General features: G+C 38.9%; 2 protein-coding genes across 2 annotated transcripts in view; both read right to left on the reverse strand.

Annotated features, from left to right (window-relative positions):
* The window catches only part of LOC115751677 (protein BONZAI 3-like), a 1,030,407-nt gene that overhangs the window by 5,479 nt on the left and 999,494 nt on the right, over positions 1 to 25,434 (reverse strand). The window lies entirely within an intron of this gene.
* LOC115732800 (probable disease resistance protein At4g27220) lies at positions 6,535 to 14,799 on the reverse strand. Its single transcript, XM_048280711.1, has 5 exons — positions 12,247 to 14,799; positions 11,757 to 12,165; positions 10,717 to 11,463; positions 10,037 to 10,585; positions 6,535 to 7,386 (listed from the first exon to the last, which is right to left on the reverse strand). Exons 1-5 carry the CDS (start codon positions 14,757 to 14,759, stop codon positions 6,535 to 6,537), a joined length of 5,070 nt encoding a protein of 1,689 aa, XP_048136668.1. The 5' UTR covers positions 14,760 to 14,799.

Genomic DNA, 25,434 nt, shown 5'->3' on the forward strand with positions numbered 1-25,434 from the left:
CGAAAACCCCTCGTCTGCCACTTGTCCCACTTTTTGAAAAGCCCCAATTCCACAGAATCTGCTTCTGGTGAAAATTGTCGCGCCCCCCTCTCTCTCTCTCTCTGCTTCTATATAGTCGACAGAAACGCGAAAGCGCGTCGGGTCAGTTCCAAACCGTATAAAAGGAGCCCACGTCGAAGGGAACGATAAATTTGTTTCCGTTTTTGGACGGGCCACGAGCGATCGGTACGGGAACGGAATCAAGATCGAAACTTTGCGCGAAGCTTGTTGCTATATATAGAGAGATACGAGGGCGATTCGACGCGGGATTAGGTTTTGAGTCGCACGCTGGACGCATTCCATGTTTGGTTATCCGTTTACGAGGACCATGACCAGTTATTGGCATAGAGATCACGTTTGTCGAGGGAAGTTGGGGGAGAGAGATAAAGAAAGTAGACGAGGGAATGACAGAGAAAATGAGGATTGACCCAGAAGCTGTGCTGGGTTTGAATCGTCGTGGAAATCTCGGGGAAAGTGTTGGATGACCTCTGACCCTTGACGCCATGGGTCTTTCCATAAAGTCGATGGTTCGTTCAAAATTTTGGATTTTGACTTTGAATGTCTGAGAGGAGAGGGAAGAGTTGTCAAACCAAAAACGAGACACATGCTCTAAACTTTTGTTTAACATGGTCTTTGAATTTTTAATTTATTCAATATAATTATTCAATTTGATACGATATTCAATGAGATCATTTGAAATTTTAAAATATTTTCGTATAGTTTAGGGACCATATTAAATATTTACTAATAATTTATAGATCATATTGAATAAATTAAAAATTTGAAGTGTGTTGGGGTATGGTTCGTATATATCCTATTGACAGGAAAGTATGGGGTCTCGCCCTTCGATGAGAGAGTGGGGGTTTGGGACAACACCCTCCAGCTGCTAGATGGTTTTTATAATTTAAACCATAGTTTATTGGTAGTTTGAACTTGGATCCATGAAAAGCTAAGCTACTATTTATATGTAGTTTCTTTCTTGAGTTGTAACAGAAGGGTGGGAGGAGTTAATTATGATGAAATCCTCTGTTAGATATACTTCTAATTTAAGGGTAAACCAGGATAAACCTTTGTATTTTGATTTCTCTTTCTCGCATTTACTTTATATTTAGTTGTATTTGTCCACCGAATCCCAACAGTAAGCATAGTATGCCAAATTTCGAAAACCGCATTGCGGATATCAAATGTTAAGAGATGTCATTGCGCATTAAATCAAAGTTCAAAAATCATTTGTGCTATTTTCTTCAGCGAGATCGTTCCAAAATCTTTGTTGCCTATCATCATTTGAATGTCTGATAATCCAATTTTCATGAGCTTTCGTCATTACATGGATTAAGCGGGCCACATGTGTCGATTTCATATCCACTATTGAAGCTCTCTACATTTTTATGTTCAGTCTTGTGTATGGAAAATTGTTGACATAATGACGCGGTTGCGTGCTCGCTTTCAATCCTTACAACATTATTTTAAAGCGTTATTTGTTTTAATTTTTAACTTAGCTAATTAGAAAAGATCACATGCTTATGCGTGCCTAAAAAATAAAATGAGATACGAGAACAATCTAAGTTTGAAAAAGATAGCACGTTCAATAATTTTTTTTTTAATTCAAAGTGACAGAAAAATGAGGGTTAGAAATTGGATCTCAATGATCTGGGCAAGGTTAGCCTTGCCGTGGGTTAGCGACTCCCCTCGGCCATCCCCCACCCCTCGCGGCCATTAATTGCGATGGTGGGGAGGTGGCGGCGAGGGCTTTCAAATTCTAGCCGCTGCAATTTTTTTAAAGTTTATTTAGCTTGTTGTTTAGTGGAAAAATTTTAAAAAAGGGCCTCAAGTGTCATCATTTTCTCAAATAAAGGTATTAAGTGGATTTCATTTCAATTAAGGGCCTGAAATGCTTTTTTTGTTTTAATAAAGGGCCTGACCAGTGACCAGGGGTGTTTTTATCTTTTTACATTTTCATCTCTCTCTGTGTCCATTAAAAGCATTTGATGATCCCATTTCCCACTTCACTGGTACTTCCCTGTCCATCTCCTGCCGTCCATCCCGCGTACTCCCCACCGCCTCGCATCGTCTTCGTCCACATATCCACCCCACTTGAACTCCCTCCGCTCGGAATGGCTGGTATGAATTTGAAGTTTCCTAGTTCTTCTACCTCCTGTTCAACCGCTCCGGCAAGAGTAGGGCCTTGGGATAGCCGCAACTCAGCCGCCCTCGAGAACATGGGGCTCGCGATCGACTTGCTCGGCCGCGACGATCCTCCACCTTTGCTTGAGAACCTCATGCTTGACTCTGAAAGGGGGAAGAAGCCTCCTACTCCTCTCCGCTTGAAGAACCACGACTTCATCCCCCCTGTAGTATCGGAACAAGAAGACCCTGGGCTTGGGCAAGGAGCCGAACGATGACATTCTCTTGCTCCAAAACCCTCTGGCGCCTTCCCCGTTGGTACCTCCATGGCGAGGCCGTCATGGGCTCCAGAACTAGCCTCTCCGAAGCCAAATGAGTACGATCGCTTCAGCAGGAAGTCCCTCACGTTGGTCGTTCGATCCTCCGATAACGGGTTCATCCTCTGAGATGATTGCTCTTTGACAATCTCCATGACCGCCGTCCCGTTCACGTGGTTGCTGTGGTGGCTGTTCGGGTTGTTGAGGCTGACTTTCGATGCCGCGAGCGATTTCTCGAGGATGATGTTGCGGAGGATTGCGTCCTTGTTGAGGCTCGGCTGTATCCTCACCGGTCACTGCCATCAGAGGCATGAACGGCGATTCTAGCGGAAGGAATATCCCGGCGCGGTAGAGGGGGCAGTTGGCGTTTGTCCATGGTTTCAACATCCGGCTAGGCGGGAGGATGACCTTACCCTCGCCGGGGTTGGGCGGCTGGCTGGGCAAGGCTGCCCACCACGGCCACCGGCGAGACAAGGTGGAAGAGAAAAAAGGGCAAACATGAAAGAAAGAAAGGAAAAAAACAATACAAAAGAAAATAAAAAAAAGGTAAAAAGAAAAAAATGCTCCTGGTCAGGCTCTTTATTGAAACAAAAAAAGTATTTTAGGCCCTTAATTGAAACGAGGCCCACTTCGGATCCTTATTTGAGAAAATGATGATACTTGACGCCTTTTTTTGAAAATTTCCGTTGTTTATTTTTTTTTAATTTTTTTTAACTTTTGGCTTTCTTTTTTTATTGTTGACTTGGTAGCTTCGGCGAGCCACATGGATGCCACGTCAGATTTCCAAATAAGCTCATCGGAGTTGGCACTGAAATAACCGTTTTTTAAAAAAATTGACACTTAAATGATCCAAAAAATAATATTGACACTAAAGTGAGCGCTATACACAAATATTGGCACTCCTAATGTCCTTTTGCCCTTTATATTCTATTAATCAATTGTTTCGGCAAAATCGATTGAATTATACTTTTGATGAAAATACAAATATGCTCGAATAACTTAACCCCATCTCAAATTTTGTGCTCTCCAATGAAATATCTTAAGTTCATACTTTCACAAAAGAGGCGACTTATAAAATAAAACGAAGGAGAAAAGAGAGCGTCTTAACTACTACAAGAGTCGTACATGACATATAGATGCGGCGTCACACATCTAGCAGTTGATCCTTATTGACGAACTTGCTTAAATCTTACAACCAATGGAGTCACTTGATTGGAATGATAATCTCGAGTTAATATCACGTGCTTTGCCCCCCTAAACGTATTTCCATATTCCATGGGCCTTTTGTTCTATATTTGAGAATTTCTTGGTTGGGTTATACCTAAATCCAAAACAAAAGATCGTGCATTGCCCATTATAAAAGCGATTGAAAGAAGAGTGTAGTGTAGTGATTAGAATAGTTCGACCAAAAAAAAAAAAGTGATTAGAATAAATGCACAAAGACAAATCTAATCATCATTTGATTACTGAAACTCATTTTGGTCTCTAGAGGATCTGATTTATATTCAAAATTTGGGTTACTCAGATTTTGAATTGAAGTTGATGTGGTCCACATGTTAATAAATGAATCCCAGTGTATCCTCCCATCAAGAGAGGCAGGCCAAAGAGCTTAGTGCCGGTATAATGTTCGAAAAACAACTCTGAAGGTGCCCAGGATGATAAAGAGGATCACTGACTAAATCATTTTGTATAGATATCCTCAAGCACTCGCATTTTCGGTACAAACGATTAATAATGCGAACATTGCGAAGGGTGTTCAGCCTGAATGGACCAACAAGCCTTTGCAAGTCGACCACAATACGATGCTTTCGATCCATCATTCATGATTGGTCCGGATTTTGATCTAGATAGTGTTCTGGTCCGATCTTGCCGGTTGCAATAATTCGAGGTTTGATTGACCCATGATTGGCTGATCTTTCTGCAAATGATTTTATCCTTAAACTCTTCTCAAATGCACAAACTAATAGACAATAATGTTCGTACTACGCAACGCACGTGATGTACAAGAAACGATAACGATCACGCAATCTAGGACATTATCCCTTACCAATCATTAAAATCCTGCTCATATAAGTACAATCAAACTGATGGCGATGGTGAATATAACATGAGGGTTCAATGTAGTCTCTTTTATTCCAAAAGCAATAAGCATTCGAAACAAGCTAGTCAGAAATCAGAATGACTTCAAGGCATGTCCTTCACCGAGTTTTGACAAACAACAATCAAATTAGCTAGAGTGCAGTGGATGAAGAAAATGGCAGTCCATAGCTGTGTGCTGGCAGCGCTACAGTACAAATCCAATAAAGTGTCACAACGCTGATTAAGCAGATTCCCCACAGGATTCATTCAATTCAGAATTAAAGGGAAGAAGAAACATAACAAAAAAGGGCCAAGCAGCCCTTGAGAACTTCGCCATGGAGCAAGATGATGATCAACAAAAGCTGAAGAGCTTGAATGCAACTTCTTCTGTATGGGGCGATCCCATTCCTCACCTTATCGATTTCCAGCAACTGCAAGACATCATCAAGAATTCGGTATTTTGAGAGAAACGGCGGCAACAAATGAAGGACTTGGTTCATGATACAGAGTGGCACAGTGTTACATTGAACAGCTTTTAGAAGAATGCATACTGAAAGCTCTCTGTAAATGTGTGATACATTACATTTCTCAGAAAATAGGAAAGTTAGTGAAATTCTAAATTGGAGTGATTAAAGTTAGCATTTGGTGGACTAAACATGTTACGAATGGAGGAACAAGAAAGAACAAAAAGACTCAAGTGTTTGAAGGACTTGCTGCAAAATCCACAAAGTGAATACTAGAATTAAGTCTGTGACCTTGCAAGGGAACAACAATGCGATAAATACAAAATAATATTTCATATTTAAAATATCTTGGAAATATATGGAATTATTGAGATACTCAAAAGTTAAGTCATGGATTATGTTCTTTCACATTGGTATTGGTAATATCAGTACTTTTCACTCCATTTTCCATCCATAGACAAATTATATACAATAACCATCAGCACAACTTTAATCAGAAATGCTGTACTCAACCAATTTTTCAAACATGAAGATCCTATTGCTCGTGGCAAATTATATATTGTGATTTTAACGTGGTCAACTTATCAATGATGTTTCGACCAAAGAAAAACTTATAAATTGCTGTTTTATCACATACAACATAAAACTTGATTAGCTATATCCATAGATACAACATACGAATTCCTTTCTATGTAAATCCATTCATTGTGGGCATTAATTAGATGACATATATTTAGAAGTTGAAGAGAAGAAAGTATAAAATGTTTTAGGGCAAAAGCCCCAAAAAAACACAAAAATTATGCCAGCTGTGACACATATACCATAAACTTTTTTCCGTGACACAAAAAATCCCAAGCATGTACATGTGTGATATATTTATCCTCCGTCAAGATGTTAATTACGCAACCATTATGCTACACCAGTACATTATCAAGAAAACAACATAGAGAGGACATCTTAAACTAGAAAAAGAAAGAGACATTCAATGAAGCACCTGCCTACTGTGAATACCACATGTTGGCACAAAGATGCCTTGTCGAGAGGCATCAACAACATGAACTAGAACGCTATTACAACACGGGTTGCAAAATGAAAGCAGCCACTTCAATTGTAGTGAGCACGACACCCGAAAGAAACAAACATTTTCCGTAAGACATGTCTAACTACCGAGACTCCTCAAGAGGAGTAGGAGTGGGCAAGCACGCGCAGCCACATGTAATAAAACCTCACAACATTCGAGGCCACATTAACTGAGGTTATGCTAAGCAATTCATCAAACAGCTGGAATGCATGGGTGAGTAAGTGCCCAAAAGCCCCTAATCTTCTAATCATGTTATGATTCCTTTATAATCCAATCAAATATTTTTCAATAAAGACCTACTTGATAACTCATATGAGCTAATACAGAACTCGAAGGGAACACAACTGTTCTTTCTAGGGACACCCGGTTCGGAGAGACATGATTAGGCGCGTAGAATTACCTCACCGACCGAATTCGGTCGGGATTTGTTTCACATCGATAAGGTTTGGATGGTGGTATTGAGGTCGCCCTCCCAACGCCATTCATCATCCCCGTCGGAGAGGACTACTTTGTCTAGTTGTGGTGTCCTCAAGGCACCCTTGCAGAATATATTCATCTTGGGGCATTGCGTGACGACAACACGCACCAATGATGGGAACCCGAATGCGCAATTCGTGGGAGAGAAGCTCTCAAGGCTTGGTAAACAATCAAGTATCAACTCTTGCAACTTGGGGAAAGAGATATCCTCTGCTCCATTTCCATGATCTGTTGTTACCACGTCTTCCATTGTACCACAATTTCTTAGGATTAGCCTAGTAAGGTGCACCGGACTTGTCACAGCTGAGGAAGTCCCGATATGTACTAAACCAGCACAGTCCTCTACTTTTAATTGCTTCAATCTCTCGAATGGAGTTGGAGATGGAAACACGATTGACAAATTCGGGCAATTCCAAACCCACAGAGTTTCAATCTGTTTAAGGATTTCAGCCATTAAGGAGCCATCTTTCCAAAGTCGGCTCAGGTTATACAACTTATACAGTTGAAGTTGCTTCAAATTTCCAAGTGCCTTGAGAGGTCTTTCCATGTCGGTTAGACTTCCAGAGAGAGTAGCTCCCCCACATCCAAACTTATCTTCTGGAAATATCTCCTCGAAAGAGCTACAACCCACACCAAGCCCTTCCAGGTTGGGAAATCTCCGGAGAAGGAAGTCGGAGGGAAAGGCGACATTCTCATCGTGGTAGCATCCCAAACCCAGCCCTCTGAGATTGCGAAAGATGTAATGCTGCGGTATCATCACAACATCCTCCCTCGCTAATCTCAATATCTCCAATTGTGGAATGACCCGTTAGGAATGCGTTTGAATTAAGCCAACAAAAGTAAAATAAGGGGCACAACCATGACCTAATGACTAAAATGTCCTTCCATTTATTACGGAAAACAGAAATGTATGTTGTTAGTGGTTTGCCCAATGTTCAATCAAAGTATGTTTAGCGAATTTTGATGAAGACAGTTAATTTTTTTTTTTTCAATCATACTTGAGCTATTTCAATTGTCGACTATTTCAATCTGAAAGTTAGAATATGTGAATTTCAACAAGTTCTTACCAAAAACTTGAAACATAAAACTTACTTGTTTTACAAAATGGGGTTCCATATGTAGTCCATCGAGTAGATGCGCCCTCAATAGCAAGATGTTGTATTAATATGTTGCATTTTGTTTTCTAAGCAGCAGTTCGCATGTCTAATTTTTTTTTTAAATGACTCTGAGAAGAATGCATTCAAACTATAACGATTGATTGGGAATAAAATATCGGGTAAGCTAAGCAACAAACCAAAAGCACATAATGGCCCTTTTTAGCGTTTCATAAGGTTCGAAATCGAACCTATTTGTGTGTAGGTATATATCACTAATATAACACTCAAATTAAAGTTAGTAATTTTGATTAAACATTAGTAACTTCAAAAGTGTTGGCAAGCCATCAAAATAAACTTTGGTAGACTCTTTAAGGAGTTGGTGATCTTGAAAGTACAAAGAAACATAAGAACTTTTCAAAATCTTAACGGCCCATTTCGGAGACCAAAAGACATGAGCGGCCCACTCCGAAAAATATGAGCCGAAGATAATTAACTGCAAACAATCTTTAAATTTCTAAGCACTTGACAGGTGTGGTTAGGCGAGTATTAACAAGCATGAAGTGTTTAGCAATTTCAATCTCTTATGGAAAATAACAAAGCTCCGAAGGCTAAGCACATACGCCAATGAAAACAACGGCAAACTGCTAGAATTAAGGACAATACCTTTTCAAAACAAAAGAGTGCAGGTTGATTCTCGCTAGTAGTTGTACCTTGGCAGCTTTGGAATTCACTATTGAATGAGAATGACCTCATCTTGCCGCAGTGTCTCACTCCCAATGCTTTCAAGAGTGGCCATGTTGAAGTATGACTATTCCGGTAGAAGCTCCTCGGTTCCGGCAACTCAAGTAACCTCAACTCGGTCAATCCCGGAAAGAATAGATCACCTGCACTCCTCTCTACCCCATCTTCCGTGATAATTTCCTCCACCCCACAATCCTCTACTAAAAGTTCTTCGAGCCATGTCATACTTTTTGCTATTGAAACTGGAAATAAGGTTTTGAGACTCACACACCCGATAACCTCCATGCTACGTAAGCGTCCAAAGGTAAGACCTCCTTGAGGAAGTCCACTCCACACGTGCTTCAATTTTGGGAGCCGTATCAAAACTAATTCTCTCAATTCAAAAGTGCTTGTATAATAAGCTTCGCTAAAATTGACCTCTTGGACATGAAACACCACTTCTAAGGACCCACAATCGGTCACAGTTATCTTCTCTAAGTTTTGAAATCTCGTGAGATCAGTATGAGATGAAAATATGGTTGAAAGTTTCTCACAATACTCAACTACTAGTGTCTCGAGCTTGGTAAAGGCATTTGAAGCAAGCTCACCAAGCCATATGTTCTCCACATTATCCATGTGCGAGATCTTCATCGACTCCATACTAGGAAACTCAACCTGTTATTTTTCATTTCAATTCATTAAAGCCAACTCTTTGTCCCCCTCAAAAAGCAAAATACTTTAATTTAAAAAATAATGAAAATCATAGGAGAAACATTATTAGTATAATAGTAAGGAAAGAAGACTAGATGCACATACCTTCCCTCAACATCGCATTTTCCTGAATACATCTTGTCATATTACTTTGAAAGTAGAAAGCATAATTTTGTTCTAATACATATATAAAAAATTATGCTTGAGCAATACCATAATCCATAGCCTCCAATCCGGCCTGTCTTAGATTTGGCTCATTACAACACACACATACACATTGTAAGGTATTGACACGGAAAAAAAAAAAAAAAAACAGTTAGCACAAGAGCAATGCTTCATGAATCTTGCACTTCAAAATTTTCTCGGACAAATTATAGACTCCCCATTTAGCCCCTCCCTCCCGGGCTTGCGCTTGACGAAGCTCCATCACAGCATTAATTGCCATGCGGGACTGCAATTATTACGAGTTAAGCGCATGTTAAAATTTTTTTTTAGGACTTGAGTGTCGAATTCAAGCTTTAGGACTCGGGATGCCCTTATCCTCTAATCTTACATTGAACAAGATTTAAATTTGAGCTCACCGCTTTTGCATCGTCTTGTCTTTAGATTAGTTGAAAGATGTCAACCGGCGCTCACCCTCTAAGTAATATTTGTATTTGAGTTACAGTATAAATGAAACATTACATTAGTTTAAAATTTGAGAATGAAAAAAAAAGTATATCAAGTTTCGTAAACTTATGAAGAAGTTCTGATACGCGTGTCAATATGTTTATTTTAAAGAAGTAGCTTTTATTAACTTAAAGTCAAAATTTTCTAAAAGAAAAGTGATGAGTTAGCATAAGTCACCCCATAGACCCTTACGTTGTCTAGCTCAAAGCATCGAGGACACGAAACAAGATATGCCATTAGAGAAGAATGCACGCAAACCTTTTTGACTAGCAAAAGTGGCTGTTGCGTTGGAACGCTGCCCTCCAGTCTTCTACAACCGGCATCTCCTATAATCACCTCCACAGCATTACAATCTTCAACAATAAAATTCTCCAAGGAGGGCCACTTTGAAATATGCTTCCCATGGCAGAAACTCCTGAGTTTTATCATTTTGTGAAGATGTAGAGTGACAAGTTGAGGAATTTCAATTATATCAATTGCTTCTTCAGGTTTCTCCTCTTCTCTGGCAATAATGCACTCCATCTCTCCACAGCCACCTAGAATAAGATGCTGGAGTTGTACCAAACTTTTTGCCATAGAGATTGTTAAAAGGTTTCTCAGACGTGGGCACTCCTCAACTGTCAAGGACTCCATGCAGTGAAGTGGCCTCTTCCACATAAATGCTGGAATGACATTCAATAGGTTGGGACACTGCTTCACCTCAAGGACCTTCAGTCGACAAATGGACTCATTGGGCATCTCATTCTCCCAAAGTTGTCTGGATTGAATTCCTGTTAGACGTAGCTTTTCCAATATGGGAAATACAACCTGCATAAGCATCACATGGCTAAAGTCACAATGATCGGCATTGAAGCAAAGTTGCTTATGTATCCAGAGCATCACAAAGAAAATAAATCACATGAGTAGCGATACAGCTGAGATAAAGGAAACAGGAAAACCTTCTCGTCAAATAAAGAATGTGGACTTTCATCAAAACCGGCGGATCCCCGATTCATCGTCTCCACTCTTGGTGCTGACATCCTCAGTATGAACGCCTTCACTTCAGTGCACTCCAAAATTGAGAGCTTTCTAAGGGAGGGAAACTCATATGCACAACTTCCCGAGCAGAAACTAATCAAGCTTTTAAGGGAACAAAGCTCTAATGTACGTAAATGAGAGAACTTCACTGGCTTCAACTTTCTCTCTCCACTTTCTTCCCTGGCGATTACTTCCTGCATGTTATTGCAACCAGAAACTTCTAGCTTCTCCAGTTTATCAAGAGTCCTGGATGTGTCATTTGTGAAGAGAAATCTCAAACTGTGGCAACAGCGCAAGCTAACATTAGTCAAACTAGAAAGACCTAACATTGCTTTGGTGCTGCTTGGCACCAACGCATTCAGCCTCGGCAGGTCCCACAACTTCACTTCTTTTAATTTTAACGAGACTAGATGTTTTTGCCTTTCTTTAGAATTGACAGGAACATGTTCCATTAATGCTTCCAAAGAGGTACACTTGACCACCTCGATCATTTTCAAGCTCTGGAACCTCTCTATTAAAGTTGAGGGAAAAATATGAGACAAATTTTCACAATCTCGGACTGTGATGGATGCTAGTTTGCAGAATGATTTTTCAGAAAGTTCATTGGGCCATATCTTCATCAACCCACACGATACGAGGGTCAATTCCTCCAAGCTCGGAAAAAGAACCTGTATCAAAGGACCATATGTTAGTTTCTCGACCACGAACTCCTAAATGTCCTGATGTGGATGAAGTTGGTTACCCATGATAATATGTACTATAATGTAATCTCAAGAATGGAGTCGGTCACCCAAGATTATACCATTGTCATAGAAAAATAACATATGCGTAGTAGCAAGAGGTTTTAAAGGACACGATGACGGACAGAATTTTCAACTGCTTCATCGGCTATAAGACTACAGGCACAAACAATATTTCTGCAATAAACATAAAATAGAAAATACCAGAGATATTTACGCACTTTTCGATCGAAGAGTATAGGCAAGGACAAGCTAGAGTTGACACCACCAAATGGTTGTTGTAAATCTGTATCAACTGCTATCGATTGTTGCTTTCCTTTAAATGAAGAGAATGTCGTCATTTTAGGGCATCCAGATATCCTTAATCTTGTTAAGATTGGGCAGTAAATATGATACATCCCATAAGCGAATGTCCTGAGATTTGGCAATTCTTCAAGAGATAAAGAGGTTAACTGAGAAAACTCCGAAGTGTCGATGGATGCAACTTCTTCTGATTCTTCTTCCACATCTATAATTTCCTCCAACAGCTCACAATTCACTATCTCTATTACTTTTATTTGCAGCAGTGTTTTAGCCATTGAAGAAGAAAAAAGAAACCTCAACTTCTCACAATTGTGCACCTTCAACACCCTTAAGTTTCGGAGACCCAACATTATTCTTGGATTCTTGTTCCTTACGTGTCCCCGCCTTGGTAAATCACTCAAGGTTAACGTGGTCAATCGAGATAGAATCTCGACATCCTCACTAGCTTCAAGACAATCGTGACAAATCTTCTCTAACTTGTTCAAATTCTCGAGAACCAACGATTCCAATTTCGTAAATGCCAAGCAATTTGTGGAGTCAACAACGTACTGAAATGAGCGGTTATCTTTTACGTGAAGATGCTTCAATTCGTGAAAACCTTCGGTGCACAAGTTGTGAATGCTATCTCCGCCGTCTTGTAATCCATCCAAGCAGAGATCTTGCGTTCTTCCCAAACATTCCTGCATACACACTTCACGGAGAAGATTACCGGAATCAAGCTTGATCTTTAACGTTCTGGACACTTCGTATCTACCCCACCAACCCTCAGTGCCCCCAATTTGTATTTTATACTCGTTCAGATTTCCAAATGGGAGGTCGCTTGAGAGAGTGGTAGAATGAGGAATAGTAATGTAGAGAGTTTTCAACTTTTTCATGTTCTTCAACTCAGCCAGGGTGGCGTTGCTTCGCAGCGCGTCATCCTCGGCCTGCCACTGATCAAAGCTGTCAATATACAGTTCTTCTAAATTAACCAAGCTTCCAAGCACCCCAGGTTCGATAACTTTGAGCCCTTTACACCCTCTCAAGTCCAAAAATCTCAATTCCGTTAATCTATCTATTCCTTTGGGCAGCCGAGCGATTGTAGAGTTTGAGAAACTTAGGGAGTGCAATCCTTTCAGCTTTCCAAGAGCAGTCACATCCTCTAGATGGCAGTCATCAAGACTTAGGGACTTGAGGTTTTCAAGGAGCTCAATCGATGAAGGTAGAGAGGTGAAAGATAAGCCAGTAATATCCAAGACTTGGAGCTTCTTCATAGATTCAAAAAATGATGGGGGAATTTTGAGAGACGGATTGTGTTCGGTTAATAGAAGTATATTCAAGTTTGGGCAGTCCAATTTTTCAGGAAGCTCAGCAATGCCAACCCGACGCAAGGACATCGCTGTGCATTTTCTGAGCTCATCCTTTGACCATTTTTTAAACGCTTCACCCTCCCTCCCGACCAAGGCGTCCCATTCCTTGGAAGCAATAGAGATGGCCTCGTCAACAATGACATCGTGCATTCTGAACCATTTCTTGTCATCGTTATCTTGTAACAAGGAGGAGTCCTTCAGGCTATGCAGATCCGTACTCAACTGATCTCTAGCGTTTTCGATGGTCTTGCATAATTCGTCATATAAACCCAAACCCATGCAATAGACAAGGCAATCCCTCAACGAAATTCTCCCAGAGTGTAGAGAACAAACCAAGAACACCGATTTGATCCTCTTGTCTTTTAACTCATTGTAATTTAGTTCTATTGATTTCTCAACCGACCCACCTATATTGGTCCAAGCACTCCTCCATGCAGTCAAATCTCTGTGCTTCAACGTTTTTGCCAACAAAACAATCCAAAGTGGCAAGCCTTTACAATTCCTAACCACTCCCTCTACGAAGGGTGCAAAATCAGGATCGTCAACTCTGTTCCCCACTCTACTTTCAAAAAGTCTTCGTGCTTCACCATACTTTAACACTTTGAGTTCGAATAATCGGTCAGAGCACATGTCATCCCGCAAAACATCTCGGCGTCTTGACGTCAGCAATAGCTTGCAGCCCCTTACTTTATTATCATCTCCGCAAGGTATTCCAACTTTCTCCAACTCTAGCTTCTCCCACAAATTATCTAAAAGGATGAGAATTTTTTTCTTAGGACACCCCTTTAATCCCGTTAACCTCTGATTCAGAAGTTCTGCTCTCCCACGAGTAGTCTCCATATTCATTAGGTTCGGGCCGAGTGAGTCAGCGATTTCTCCCTGAATTCTTTTTAGATCTGGATCGCGTGATACATCTACCATGGCAACCTCATCGAACAGCTTCTCTCCCTTCACTCTGTTTTTGATGTCCGCCAAAAGCTTGGACTTGCCAACCCCACCTACTCCATGCACCCCAATCACATGGACCTTGTCATCAGCTAAAGCCTTAGTTACATCATCCGCGATCAAAGCCCTCGACTCCAAGGCATCTCTTGTAACTGGAATCGGGGGACCAATGACAATTCCTGGTGGAATATTCTCATCGTAGACTTTCTTGAAGTCGCTATTTCGGGCTTTCTCACGGAGTACCCGAATGAATTCAGTTGCCTCCCTCACCTGTCTGCCTATTCGATGGCGCACCAATGGATTGGGAATCCACCCGCGGAAGCAAGCATTCTTTGCAGTCTTGCCACGTTCTAACATTTGTTGTGCTTCCTCAGCCTCCTTCATTGCTTTCCCCAGCCAATCCTCAACATAAGGGCGTATTGGGTTTACGTTGCGCCTGGCTTGATCGACGGACTGCTGCACACTTTCTCTCGCACCCTCCAGCTCCTCGACTGCAGTTTGGAGATCTTCGACGTAGCTCTTGTAGCATAACACGTACCCAAATTGACGCCCAATGGGAGCAAACAGGTACCCACCGATTTTCGAGACCAGGTTCACCGCGACGGAGGTAAAGAAACTCCCGGCCATTTCTTCCTTCTTCTCTAGAAATTTATTTTCCCCAGCCCCCTTTTTTTTTCCTCTTGTTTTGGTTCAAACAAATGGGCCCGACGGTAGCTGTAAGAGAGCAGAGAACTAATCACTCGACGTACGAAAAGAAAGGAGGAGCAAAGTGATAAAACAACGAGAACAGTAGAGATAGTCAGGGGGACCCTTGAGTGTACCTAAGAGGAAATGAAATGTTTATGGCTCAATTGCGGATCTATTTGGATTTTAACATGTCAGAGGTTACAAATAATTCTTAAAGCTTAGTAGATGGCTTGTGCCCTGTAACTTTTTAAAAAAATAATTTCTTTAAAAATGGCTGCAACTAAATGTGATAAATTCTAAGTTAAAAGGATAATATCACAACAAAAACAAGGTGGGGCTATTTCCAGCCCTCTTTATTTCGATACCATTTTTTGTTATAAATTGACCAAAATAACTTTGCATGGCCGGAAACAAAGTTGGTCACCTGTACCCTACTTTTTTTTTCCTCTCTCTCTCTTCTCTTCACCTTCTAGATTTATTGTTGAGTGACTAAAATATCCTTCTATTTTTAAAATCAGTCGATTTTTTGTTTCCCGCTCTTGCTTCTCCCATCTATTATTTTTTTTAAGTGTGGATTAAATTTTGTAATTTTGGTCCATAATGTACTACTTCCAAATTGTGATGGGCGTTCGATTAGGTGGGATCACGATCGGCTATTCTAAAGGCTTAAGTTATTAGAAGAATGTGTGATTTGATATTTATATATTCTAACACTCATCCTCATGCTTAGTCTGGTCTTTTATCTAGTACTAAGCATGTACATATTCATTGGAAGGCAAATAAGAATAGGGGCCTAGAAAGGTTTGAACTCAAGACCTCCCGCTCCGATACTATGTTAGAATTGATGCGACCACGGCTAACTGTTCTAAAAGTTTAAGTTGTTAGAAGAGACGTGGTTTAATATTTATATATTCCAACAGTGGGATGGTACAATGCCATTTCTATACTGAGCTCTACTAACTTTACTTTTTTTACTTCGAGAAAAGAATGCATTGTCCAAATTCATTCTCTCTCTCTCTCTCTCTCTCTCTCTCTCTCTCATCATAAGTACGCATATTCATTGTTCATCAACAAACAACTTGCAATTAAGATATTGATTAACTGGGAAATATATAAATCATCATGTGGTTCTGTCCCATTTGCCCAGATAAATTACTGCAAATGACCGCCGGAGAAAGTCAAGCAAAGCAAAGCAACGTGAAATCACAATTTCATCATCAAAGTTGCAACTAAGAAGTAGATCAGTCGAGAAATAGCGTATAGATACTAGAGGGAAACAAACTGATGAAAAGGGGGGCGGGCAGATATCACCAGGTATCTCTATCCCTCTTGGGCCTTGACCTGAGCCGAGACGGAGTTGGTCGTTTCCGACTTGTTGACGGCGACTGACCTTAACGTCCTTCTTTTCTTCCCTTTTTTTTTTTTTTTTGACCATTCTATTGGGACTTGTACTTTGGAGGCTGGTAATGAAGACGGTTGGGGCCAGGCCCAATGGTCACGGTGGGTTGGAGAGTCGTTTGGAGTTCTCACATAAATGGTCGGCCAAATACAAAAATAAAATAAAATAAAAAAATAATGATCAAATTGATTTCACTTTCTAAATATGTCAAAAAAAAAAAAGCACGTAAGCTCTCACTGCTTCAAGTCTTTTGTTTTTTCATGTTCTCTTTGATAAAAACCAATTTTATTTTGACTGTAAAATTATTAATTTCACTTTTTTAATGAAAATAAAAGACATGTCAGCTTACATGTAAGCAAAGTTTGTCAAGTCAATTGCCACGTAATTCTTTTGGACGGAAAGAACAATGATGGCACATTTGTATTCCTCTAAGTGCCTTTTGAAAGACATTTGAAAAGCTAAATCATTTTTGTCCCTTATGCTTTTGCGATGGTCCCGTAAGATATTTTACGGACTTGCAATTTTCATCTTAATAACCTTCTAGAAAATAAGATGAGAAAGTTGATTTTCCTTATCAGATATTTATTCATATGAAACATGTTAAAACACCGAAATGATGTACATCGGGACTTATCAAATACTTTTTGAAAGCATTTTCGTAGGAAAAGAAATAGGAAAATTCGTGCTCATGGTTGCTAAAGTTAAACAAATTTGCTGCTTCATTTATTAGGGATCGAATGTGGAAAGATCTTTACTTCGGAAAATCACTTTGAAAATATATGTGGCTCCAGAACTCATTGGAGTGGAGAACCATTCGTCAAGAAAGGATTAACGAGGCATTACCAAGTCAAAATATAATCTTAAAGGCCTAAGTCATAATTTCTTCATCGCCTATATATTTTATCACACTAGTATGCACTATGTTTAAAAATGTATATGACTAACGGATGGCTCGTACTTGGAAACTGCCATTGTTGTTCTAAATGATAACAAGCCTATTTTACTGGACCATATGGACTCCTGCGAAGGTTTGGTTAGTTAAGTTGGCCATTTTCACAAGAAATGAATTTCTCTTAAATCATTGGAGTGCTCGGGATAATCGTTTTCCTTAAATCTAAAAAAAAAAGAAAAAAACTCTTGAAAATCGGCAATACAAAACAACCTATGGCTCACCGAAGATTTTTCCTTTTTTGGTGGCATCAATAGCTACATTTTGAGCGTTCCTTATTTTAGTAAAAGATATGTACGTTTATTAGGAGGAAAGAGAGTGAACCAAAAAAGAGGATCATGTTCACTAGCCAAAACTGAAAGGCAGATGACATCCTAAATAGCCGGCCGCTATCAACATCCCCCCCTCATGATTATGTTTTATGATTAAAATTAATGAATAATACTAGTGGGCAAATAAAAGATCTTATTATTGGTAGTGTTAAAGAAAAAAGACATGCCTTTTTTTTTTTATTCATAACGTTTAACGGAAGCTAAATATTCTAAAATTGAGATTTTACGGACAAGATTTTGTCGGATGGTCATATCATCACTCTGCTATCCTTTTTCTATCGTGTATCACTGCGCATTAGTAATTATGAAGAACACATAAGCATCACAAAAATGTTGGAGTTGGCGAATACTTCGGGGACCCTTGTTTCTCACACTGGGTACGCCCACGTGAGCTTAGGGAAACCGAAGTGTTACCCAACGATATATGACCCCTGCGCGTGGGATGCGGGGGTTCGGGGGCAGCGCCTCCCGACGGGGGTTTCGCTGACCGGTCGGCGGACGGCTGCCCCGCTCGCCGGTGAGCGGGCGGGGGTTCGGGGGCAGCGCCCAAACCTCTACGGGTTTGGGCTTTTATTTAAGCTGGCCCGTATGGTGGAATTAAGAGGTTTTAGGTTTTTTAGCTTGTTTTTGGGCATATATATTTTGTTCGGTTTTATCATTGTATTAAGTGCGAATTGGCTGTAAACCGAAAAATATAGTGAAATCTCTTTGCGGGACGTAGCCCTAATCTTGGGGTGAACCTAGGTAATCTCGTGCGTCATTCCAATTTTTCTTGATTCTCTGTGTGATCGTCCGATTCGGTTCCGATAAACCCCTTCAAAAAACCCTAAGTTGCTACTTGATTTGATTTGATTCTTCTTCCTCCTTTTTTTTTTTTTTTTGTGGTGGGGGGTGGGGTGTTAGGGTGGAATCAATACTACCAAATCACCAACATACAAAAAATATAAATATCACGATGATACACATACCATGAATGACTCCACGGTAACGATGCAGGAGGAACTGAGATTTTTTGGCTTCACTGATGCCTTGTCTGCAAGATGGATGACTGGCAAATGTAAGCCTAAACACCAGAATATTCGTGGACATATCAACATGATACAAAAACAAGTGGACAGTGTGGGAGAAGAGTACAATAGGGAACTGAAATTCATTGAACAGAATTGTAATCCAAGTAGATGTTTCAATACCTTCAGCTTCGACTTGGAATGGCTAGAGGATGAAGGGATTCTTTACCGAGTTCTTGCAGGAAATACTAATCCCGGCTTATTGGATTGGCCGTGTGCTGCTACAGAAATTAAGAAACACAATTAACAGTCAAAAGGTTAATGTTTTGCCAAACTCTCCCTCTCTCCTTCCACATGTTTCAAACTTTTTTTTGTCATCGATACTCTCTCTTAGGAAAAGGACGAAGAGGGTTTAAAGCAACGATGTGCAATTCCCCTGTAAGTATAATCTACATATACACTTGCACTTATTTTGGATATAGCAGATGAAATTTCAGTAAATCAAGAGCGAAGCTATCTGTTAAACAACTTTTATGCATTAACATATGAATTAAAGTTGAGGGTCCTTAAATAAAGATTTTCGTATTTCAAGCAAAAAACGGATGACTTATTCTGGTTTTAGTTATAGGCAATGTTTTGAAAACAATATGACCAGAGTGAGGGCTGGAACATGATTCCATTGATTCAACGGTGCCAACCGTTTGTGCCTACCGGATTGAATATAAAGATTGAAGTCGTAAGCAATAAACCATTCCAACCGTTTGTACCTACTAGTGTCATTTTCTCTTATGAAAATGTACTGTATGAATTCACATGTAAAGTCTTTGTGCTTTAAAGGATTTTGGGTGTTCTGGAGTGAGTAAAGTCGAGTTTTTTCTCTATCAATTGTAATAGGCCGAATTGTCTAAATGTCTCTGAGCGGAGATCTCCTGGTTTTTCATGATCACCCTATTATTTTCAAGCCGTAAATTAAGCTACCAAAAAGATAGTTAAGCATGATGTTATTCGGTTATCTTTTCAGAGATATCCTGAAATTAGTTTATGATGTAGTTATTTCGCTCATTTTTGCTTCTTCTCCTCCTCCTCCCCCTCTCTCTCTCTCTCTCTCTCTCTCTCTCTCTCTCTCTCTCTCTCTCTCTCAAGTTTTTTAGGTTTTAATCAATAAACCACATTACTAATCAAAGAGGTTGAACATGAATCAAGAGCCAAAAGCACATGAAAAAGATATATACAATGACACACATACCAGGGTAGATTCAATGCAGGATGCAAAGGGAACCAAGATTTGTTTGCAGCAGACGTGTCTACACGATAGATGAAGAGGAATGCAGGCCTATCCCAGTCCTGATAACACAAGAACATAAATGGTCATTTACCCATTTTGTTCATTCTTCCCCTTTTTTCGCTTTTGTTTTGTTAGGATATAATCAATACAACCAAATTACCAAACAAAAAAGTTGCAAGTGAAATAAGTGTTGATAGCACGAGAAAAATAGATATCTAATGACACGCTTACTGGGAGTGGCTTCATAGTGAGGATGAAAGAGACTGAGATTCCTGAGCTTCAGTGTTGACTTGACTGCAAGATGGATGAAGGGTAATGCAAACCAAAACCAGTCATAACAACACTAAAAATACAAGTGGACATATAAGCATGACGTAGAAACAAGTGGACATTATGGGTGAAGAGTAAAGTAGGGAGCTGAAAATTCTTTGAAGAGAATTGTAACAGAGGAAGATGTTTAATACCTCGAGCTTAGACTTGGAATGGCTAGAGGATGAAGGGATTCTTTGCTGAGTTTTTGCAGCAGATATTAAGCCCGACTTATGGGACTGGCCATGTGCTGTTACCAAAATCAAGAAACGCAATTAGCAGTCAACAGTTCAACGGGTTTCTTGCCTTAGTATTGTCCAAACTATCTATCCTTCTCTCTCCTTCCACAGGTTTCAAAAGTTTATTTTTTGTCAATTCCCTCTCTTATTAAAATTTTTTAAACATAAAATTTTCGATAATACATATCATGCTCCTAACTTTTTACATTACAACATTTTCAATCTTTTGGGTTTCGTGTTTTCAAACAAAATAAGGAACAAAGTTTAGATTCATATAAGTAGGAATTTCTATAGATAGATTAATATTGTTTGTTGATACCCTTATGAAAATGCTTATACACATAAAACAAGAAGTATATGAGATTTTCTTTACCACTGTAGATATCTTAAACTAAGATTTACTTACATGGAATTATCATAATGTCCATAAAGAACAAAAGGTAGACAGGTACCAAAAAGATGGCCTTTTTCTTTTATGAATGTAGGAAAAAAATTGAATGAAAAAAATTCTAAAATATTGGCAATAGCTTAAATAGGAAAACTCATGAGTAATAATGAAGGACTGATTTGATAGGACTAGATTGGATAGATTAGAAATTTATCGATTAGATTGAACATTTAAGAATAGTTAAAGGATCACATTGAACAAATTAAAAATCCAAATATCTTACTGCACATTTGGTTAAAGATTGAAGACTATTGGTGTCATTTTCTCTTTTGAAAATGTTTTTTGTGAGTTCACATGTAATATCATAATGCTTTACAGGATTTTATGTATTCCACAATGAGTAAAAATCAATTCACTTCCTCCCAATTGTAATAGGCTGAATTGTCTAAATCTTCAGAAACAATTTCCTAATTTTGCAAGTTCACCCTATTATGCATGAGTCGAAAATAAGCTACCAATAAGATGGTTAAGCATGATATCATTTAGTTAGTTTTATAAAGATATCCTGAAATGAGTTTACATGCAATTATTCCGCCTATTTTCGCTACTTCTTTGTTTTTCTTCTTCTTTTTTTGCTTTTGTATTTTTAGGGTATAATCCATAGAATCAGATTGCAAACCAAAGAGGTAAACATTAAACAAGAACTAATGGCACGCTAAGCAGATATATGATGACACACATACCAGGAGTGGGATCACTGTAAGGATATGCACTTGCACTTTCATTTTTTTGTATTTTTTCACCCACTTTTTTCTTCTTCCTTGGTTTTTTTTAAAAGGTAAATTCAATACAACCAAATTATCAAACAAACAGGATGAAAGTCGAAACAAGTGATGATAACATACGAAAAAATGACACACATATTAGGAGTGGCTTCACTATAACGATGCAAGAGGACTGAGATTTTTTGACTTCACTATTGAATTGTCTAAAGATGGATGTAGGGTAATGCAGGCTAGAACCAGTCCTGATAACCAGTGCACATATTAGCATGACATTAAAAACAAGTGGACACCGTGGGGGAAGAGTACAATAGGGAACTGAAAATTCAAAGAAGAGAATTGTAATCGAGGAAGATGTTTCAATACCTTCAGCATTGACTTGGAACGGCTGGAAGGTGAAGGGATTCTTTTCTGAGTTCTGGCAGCAAATACTATACCCAACTTTTTAGACTTGCCATGTCCTACTATAGAAATAAAAAAACACAATTAGCAATCAACACAAATATTAACGTTCAAACAACTTGCAAATAAGAAATTCATTAGTCAAGAAATAGTGTGTAATATTAGAGGGAAATGACGAAGAGGGATAGAGATGGTGAAATTCTCGATCCCCCAAGAAATTTTCAATCAAAGCCCAAAAAGAATTCCGACTTGTTGATGGTGACGCCTTTATTTCTTTTTTTCTCCATTCACAAATAAATTAATGTCATGATCGCAAGTCGGTCTTTTGCTGATAGACATTCTCGGATAATTGGTCATTTGCTAAAAGATGTTTTAATCGAAACTTATCTTTGGCCAAAAAAGAGTAATACTCATGTTAGATTCAGGTTGTTCATAGTGGAAATTGATTTTCGGATGACGCTACTCTTCAAAGGCCACGTAACCATGTCCTTTAGCGGCAACTTTTGCGAGATGTTGAATAGTATGCTTTGAATTATTTTCCTCAACTCAACCAAAAGGCATTATTCTCTAATGATCAGACATTTTCAAAATTATGGTAGGGTGTGGTCCCATAGACTAGTTTTCTTCGAACCCTTTCCATCTAACAAGGACGAGTTTCAATTGATTTGCCCTTTCTCGTTTACAAATCCTAATTGTAAGGGCATAAGTAATAACTTCTTCATCGCCATTGACATTTTCTTACACTGATGTGCAATATAAAATAATTTTATTTGTTAATTACTTCGTGTTTGAAAATATATAGCTAATGGATGGCTCATTGTCAGGAACTTCCGCTATCGTTATAATTGATAACAAGCCTATTTTATTTGAACGTATGGATTCATGTGAAACTTCTCTTAGTTAATTTGGCCCTTCCCCTAGAAATATTTCTCTCTATCATTTGGATGCTGGTGTGCTTGCTTCCCTTAAATAAAATAAAAAAAAAATCTTCAAAGTCCGCAATACAAACCAATTTATGACCCACCGACCATCTTGCCTTTGTTTTTTTCTTTTTGACACTAGGATACATTTTGAAACCTTCCCTTATCGGTGCATATGACGTGAAAAAAAGTTCTCCATCTGCCATTTGGGATAAAAAGCGTATTCGATGATTCTCAAAAGAGGTCATGTATGAATTGGCAATGGTTGTTCCGGTTTAGTTGATTCACACGTGAGAGGAGAAATATCTGGTACACATGTGAAAAGGAAATAAAGAAAATCTCACAATAGATATTTCGAGTGAAAAAGGACCGGAATAATTGATAATACTCTCTATTAACTGGGGAAAATCGGTGGTTATCAACCGCCACTCTTCTATGTTCTATATTTCAATAAATGAATCTTATTGAATCGCTAGTTCAATATCTTATAATAGGCCATGTTAAGAAAAATAGATATGTATTTTTTAATTATAATATTTAACGGAAGCCAAAGGTTCTAAAAACTTAATTTTCTCAGCCAAATTTATGTAGGATCGTCATATCCTCGCTCTTCTATCTTGTTTTTCCCGAGGATCAGTGCGCATTAATGAAGATGAAGGTCACACAAGCCACCACAAAATCGTCAGTTGTTACCTGATATGTTATTTAAAGTGTACATGAACCAAAGTTGAGGGCCCTTAATTGAAGATTTTTACTAACCCACCTTTCAAGAACAAAACTAATGACTTTTAGTCAACCATCCTGGTCTGTGTTACAGGCAATTTTTTGAAGATAACATAATTGATTAAGACGAAGTGCTTTTCTTAGGAGACATTTGGAAAGTGGGATCGTTTTCGTCCCTTCTCATGTTATACAAAATATTACCGACTTTGAATTTTCATCCAAGAAATCTTCTCGTCCTAAATAAAGAAAACAAAATTTTGATTTGTCGTTATCCAATTTTTTTAATATAAAAATCAGGGAGTAACTCAACTTCTAAGGTCGACTAATCCACATCAATAAATGTAAATTACCGCACTGATGTACATCGGGACTTATCGGATGTCTTTTAAAAGCATTTTTGTAGGAAGAGAAATAGGAAAGTTCATGCTTGTCGTTCCGAAAAGCTGAACAAATAGGCAAGTGTAATCAATGGGTGGTCAAACGTGGAAAACATCTTAATTTCTCATAAAAGTATATGCTACGAAGCACAACCAAGTCCAAAATTGGCAATGTTTTTGCAATTGGAACTCGTAGGAGGGCAAAATACATAGCGTAAGGAACCTTTCCGACCAACTAATACAATGGTTAACCTTCACCAATTGAAAGAAATATGGTCTCAAATTGTTGTAAGAGTCGGGGTGTTCACAAGAAAAATTAACTGTATAGATGATGCTATTCTTTTAGTACCGTGCAATCATCTCCTTTACTGGCAACTTATGCTTCTAATTATTTTTTTCGACTCAACCAAAAGGCATTATTCACTAATGACCACATGGTGGGGTGGGGTCCTGTAAAATAAGACGATCTCCTCAAACCCTTCCCATCTAATAAGGACGAGTTTTGAATAATGAGCAATAATTCACATTAGCTCGTCAAAGAATTCCCCTTTCTCACTTGCAAATGTGTGGAAAGAAACTAATATGTTATTATTAATTACTTCATCGCCGTGTACATTTTTTTCACACTAGCGTGCACAATAAAATAAATATACTTTTTTGCTACTCTTATGTATGAAAATCTCTAGCTAATGAAGAGCTCGTAGTTAGGAAGTTTCACTTTTGTTTTATTTGACAAAATGCCTATTTTATTTCACCGTATGGGCCCTTCTGAAGCTGCTCATGTCACAAGAAGTGACTTTCACAATAAATTTGTACACCGTCGAATACGCACTTTGTGCGCAAGGTATGGATTTGTGGAGTGAGGGCAGATATACTATTCCACCAGGTTACAACTGATCCAACAATTTATACTGAAAGGTTTGAATGAAAAGAATGTACCAAGAAAAATAAGCAACATATATGATGACAATTTCGAAAAAGGGATATGTGAATTTCACATGTCATATTTCCATTCATTGTGATCGACTAGAGAATGAAGGTCGGTCTTTTCTGGAGGAGCAGCACAGTAATAAAATTACTGTAAAGAGGGTTTTACGTTTGAGAATTAGTTACCTTTGAAAAGATCGAGTTGTCCATGAGTCTCAGAAGGCAGTACAATCGGAGGATTCGATTCCTTTCGCGCCTCGGTGATTTGCCGTGAACCTGGAATTTATCGAAGCAAAATTCTCAAAACAAAAAGCAGCGTCTCCATGATTTTCCTGGGATGGGCGCGGCGTTTCTTACCTGTGCGTTTCTCCTCTTCAAGCACTACTTGCTCTTGCACTCCAACAGAGCTTTACCTTTTCTCTTGCCCCAAAAGATGAACCATGAGTGCTTAGATATGTACGAGATCATAATGAGGCAATTTTACTTCTTTAGCCCTCTCATCTTTTGTCCAAGACTAGCAAAATTGGCAAATGCAGACTTGACTTTAAGGGCATTTTGTCAGTCCTCTTTGCAACT

The sequence above is a fragment of the Rhodamnia argentea genome, chromosome 6 (genome assembly GCF_020921035.1).
Source record: "Rhodamnia argentea isolate NSW1041297 chromosome 6, ASM2092103v1, whole genome shotgun sequence".
Taxonomy (NCBI): Eukaryota; Viridiplantae; Streptophyta; class Magnoliopsida; order Myrtales; family Myrtaceae; genus Rhodamnia; species Rhodamnia argentea.